At 40.8% G+C, this 4,894-nt stretch overlaps 1 protein-coding gene across 1 annotated transcript in view; it reads right to left on the minus strand.

The window, feature by feature from the left end:
• LOC107705845 (multiple epidermal growth factor-like domains protein 10) overlaps positions 1–4,894 on the minus strand; it is a 35,934-nt gene that overhangs the window by 18,236 nt on the left and 12,804 nt on the right. The window contains exon 7 of the mRNA XM_016509341.1: positions 3,593–3,805. Coding sequence (XP_016364827.1) covers positions 3,593–3,805 — 213 coding nt within the window. The remainder of the gene's footprint in view (positions 1–3,592; positions 3,806–4,894) is intronic.

Consider the following 4,894-nt stretch of genomic DNA (forward strand, 5'->3'; position numbering starts at 1 on the left):
TGCTCGCCTCATTTGATCTCAAGCGAGTGTCTACTATGGCTATTCACAAATTAGGTAACCAACTGGACCTCATCTACACACGCTATTGCTCCACTGACAACACTTTAGTTACTCCACTGCACACCTCAGACCACTTCCTCATCACTTCTAACCTCACACTAACTCCTGACACAGCACATACTCCTCCACAGGTCACCTTTCGACGTAACCTACGCTCACTCTTTCCCTCTCGCCTATCCTCTATGGTTTAACTCTTACAGCTGATGGCTTTGCAATTTTCTTCACAAATAAAACAAGAACCATCACTGACCAATTCCCCACACCACAAACTGATGATAACTTCATAACGACTAATACACACTCTCTCTCCTCCTTCTCTCCACTCTCGGAGACGGACATTTCCGAACTTATCCTTTCCAATCATCCTACTTGTCCACTTGATCCTATCCCCACTCACCTCCTTCAGGCCATTTCTTCTTCAGTCATACCTGTGCTTACTCACATTATCAACACCTCTCTTCCCTCTGGTACATTTCCCACAGCATTTAAACAGGCTCAGGTAACCCCACTGCTTAAAAAACCTTCTCTAAATCCAGCACTTTTAGAAAACTACAGACCGGTTTCCCTTCTTCCATTCATTGCAAAGACACTTGAGCGAGTTGTGTTCAACCAACTCTCTATGTTTCTTGCACAGAACAACCTCATGGACAGCAACCAATCTGGCTTCAAAAGCGGCCACTCAACTGAGACTGCCCTGCTCTCGGTTACTGAAGCCCTGAGACTGGCAAGAGCAGCTTCCAAATCCTCAGTACTCATCTTGCTGGATCTGTCTGCTGCTTTTGACACAGTTAACCACCAGATTCTCCTGTCCACCCTCAGAAAGATGGGCATCTCAGGAACCGCACTCCTCTGGTTCAAGTCCTACCTCTCAGGTAGATCCTTCAGGGTGTCTTGGAGGTGAGGTTTCTAATGGTCCTTTTCCACTGCGTGGTACGACTCGGCTCGGCACGGCTCAGTACGGCACGGCACGGTTCGATCTGTCATTCAGAAGCAAGGCTTTTCTTATCACTGCTATGCTGATGACACTCAACTCTACATTTCATTCCAACCAGATGATCCGATGGTAGCTGCTCGCATTGCAGCCTGTCTGAGAGACATTTCTAGCTGGATGAAGGACCATCACCTTCAGCTCAACCTTACTAAGACAGAACTACTTGTGGTTCCAGCAAACCCATCATTTCATCACAACTGCTCTATACAGCTGGGTTCTTCAACCATAACTCCTTCCAGGACAGCCAGAAACCTTATGAGTTGTGATCGATGATCAGTTAAGCTCCATAGACCATATTGCTACAACGGCCCAGTCCTGCAGATTTGCCTTATACAACATTAGGAAGATTAGACCCTTCCTGTCAGAGCAAGCTGCACAACCTATTCTATTCCATTCTATTATTTAAAAAAAAAAAAAAACACCCTAGCTTACGTGTACTGTGCTAGACTAACTGAGACTTGTCATGGCACTTGTGTACTGTTGTTGTTCTCCCGTTGGTCTGATTGCTTCTATTGTTCTCATCTGTAAGTTGCTTTGGATAAAAGCGTCTGCTAAATGATTAAATGTAAATGTAAATGTGATTTGAGTTGATTCACTTGCATTAATTCTGTCAGATATGTACAGAGCAGTGTTTTTTCTTGCCTTGTAATTGCATTTAAATTCATGATATCTTTCATAATGAACTTCAGCAGAAAAGTGAATTGTGCCGAGTCTCACGTGAAGTGAATCAAACTGACACTCTCCATGTTCCGCGTGATTGGTTAGGCATAAACTCTTGTAATAATTTAATAACCCTTTGTATATATTTCTTTATTTGTGTTATTAATTATTTTTAATTAAATGTTATTATAATGTTTTATTTTTAAATGTATCAGTATTATTATTCTTGTGCTTATTGTTATCTTTTTTTTTTCGTATTCATTGTGTGAGTTGTCACTAAATAAAGAAAGGTTAATAAACTCTCAATCAAACCCTGAGTTGACAGAGAATGTTTATAGTAAGCAGTGTGAACCCGCTGAAGCCGATCTCAACCGGGCTGGATTTGTTTGGTTTTGTCAACTCTAAACTGAAAGATTACATTATAATGGCATTTTAAAGTTTGTTGAACTAGCTTTGTGTAACAGGCCATGGACCTCAGATGTCCTGTCTGATCCTCATCAACTCACCAGCTATTTGATTAATTTAATTTTGGAGCAACTAATGCAGGTTTTCTCGCCTGCACAGCAGTGTTAATTTCGTTGACGAATAATTTTCGTCATAATGTTCATCAACGACATTTTTTTCACTGACGACAACGAGACGATAACGAACTAAAACTCTTTTTGAATGACAAAAACTATGACGAAAATATATTGACATTTTCGTCAACGAATAAAAACTAGACGAAAATGTGAGGGACGATTTGGGAAGAGATTCATTCAATTTCAGAACGAATCTGCTGCGTGGTTCGGAGGTTAGATACGTACATGAACCAGCGGGACATAAGCTAAAATACACTTGCTGTACGTCGCATAAAACATTAAAAAATGTCAATATGTGGGAGTAAGAGAAGAGCAGACATATAGATAAATCTGACAACGCGAGAGAGAGCTCAATTCGGTCCGGTTTTCTGAGCGCAGACACTGGAGCATACACACACAGAATGCGCGTCTCATAGCGCGCGTATACGGAGAATTACACACAAAATGATGTCGAATTGTCCATTTTGACGAGTATTCCCGTAAACACAGTTGATTACGTCTTAAGTGAACGTAAACAGCAGGGAGAACGTGTATCAGGACATTGCATCCGTGCATTCGGTTTTAAAGGGACAGCAGCCTAATTTAGGCTAGTTACTATTGTCCGTGTCATTGATGTTAATCAAGCAACAACAGAAAGACAGAAAATCAGCACTGCTCTTGACTGAAACACTTTAGTAGCCCTAAAGATTAATCTAAATTTATTTATTGAAATAAATGTCTGCTTGAAAGAATGAAGAATATGGTAAACAAGTTGCTATAAAGAATGCATAATTATCCTGTATAACCATTGGTATTTAATTAAAACGAAGACCATATTCTTGTTCTTTATGAGAAGTGGTTTTATTTAATTTTAACATAAAGGCATGTTGTGTGTCACAGCAGTTAAATCAGTGTCTATCATGATAAAACCTTAATATTAAAACTATATAATGAGTTTGGAAATTTTGGAGAAATGCTTAATAAATGCATTACACTGTTACTAAACCCATTAGATTTTAGCCGACTAAATTTACTGTAGATTTAGTCGACTAAAATCGTATTATATTTAGTCGACTAAAACTAGACTAAAACTAAAAACAATTCAGATGACTAAAATATGACTAAAACTAAATGCCATTTTAGTCAAAAGACTATGACTAAAACTAAATAAAAATTTGCTGTCAAAATTAACACTGCTGCACAGACAGAGCCACCGGACAGAAAACAGACTTCATGATTCCTGTCAGTGACCCTGAGCCTGTGCCATGTAATCACTGCATTAAGAGAAGAAGCTGAAGCACATGTGCAGTGTTTGTCTTACCTGCGTGTGTTACTGGCGTGACACGGGCACCTCCTGTCACACTTGAGACCGTACAGCCCCTCCGGACAGATGCGCTCCTCGCAGCTCTCACCCGTGTATCCCGGCTCACACAGACACTCTCCGCTCACATGATAGCACTGGGCACCGTTCACACAGCTACACGCCTGTCTGCAGCCCACACCGTACGAGCCAACTGGACACTGATCCTGGCATCTGCCCACACACACACACATTTCAATCACAGATAAGTGCAACGGTCTTGAAGATGCTGAACAATCTCATGAGCTTCTGATTCAGGCAAGCATTAAAGATTGACACAACGTATACGGTCACTGTTGGTATACAGTGTTTTGTTAAGCAGTAAGTGATCAACAAATGTGTTTTTTTATTGGTCATTTTAAACTGTCTTCTCCAATCCTAAACATGTGTTTACAGCCTTCAGATTGATTGTTACTTAACCAAAAGCAGCACATTATTATTTTAATCCTGCCACAGTACGTTTGGGAATTACATGTTTGTGATTTTAGTTCTCTGACTCTTCGTTCCCTTTCGAGTGGAACTCAACACTGCATCATGACATTGATGTCTATGGAAAAGCTTCTGCGTGAGCCGGTGTCTGAACAATGTATCTAAACATGCAAATACGATTGGCTGGACATATAGACGACATGACGTGGTGTAGCATCAGTCCATAAATAAACGCCAGAAATGCATGCCAAACAGCTTATTTGTCTTCAGAAGTCGTGTTTGTTGAGCATGTGTCGTCTACAAAAGAATTCCTGTGTGAATTCTTCAGATCAGGATGAGGAAGCCAGACTAAGCTTAGATTGGCCTGAAGAGAGGCAAGCGGTCATGCTCTCAAAACTTGATGATCGTTTTCTCACAGCAGCACAAGTGCAGTCTCCCTGCAGCCATCTCCCGTTCTTTCCTGAACTTTACACCAAGGTACTATGCTTGCTTACATGCGTACAAACCACATCAATGTACTCAACAGTGGTTGGTGTGCATGATCAGGGGTATGAGGCAAAGCAGAGGGTTGAAGAGACACCCATGGGCCAACTCTCTCCCTCATCTGCGTCATCATGGAGAAAATCTGTGTGTCTGGGACTCAGACTGAACCCCCCAAAAAGTGTACTTTCTTTAAATCAGAGAACCACTTTTCTTGGGGTTAGTGTAGGATTCTAGGTTTAACCAGGCAGGATTAAACTTACAATATGTGCTCAACACTGATAACTGTCAGACTGTCGAAATCCTTCATCACTTGAATTAAGATTATAATATTTTCATTTTAAAGGAGACATT

Source organism: Sinocyclocheilus rhinocerous, unplaced genomic scaffold (assembly GCF_001515625.1).
Source record: "Sinocyclocheilus rhinocerous isolate Xijiao unplaced genomic scaffold, SAMN03320098_v1.1 scaffold924, whole genome shotgun sequence".
NCBI lineage: Eukaryota > Metazoa > Chordata > Actinopteri > Cypriniformes > Cyprinidae > Sinocyclocheilus > Sinocyclocheilus rhinocerous.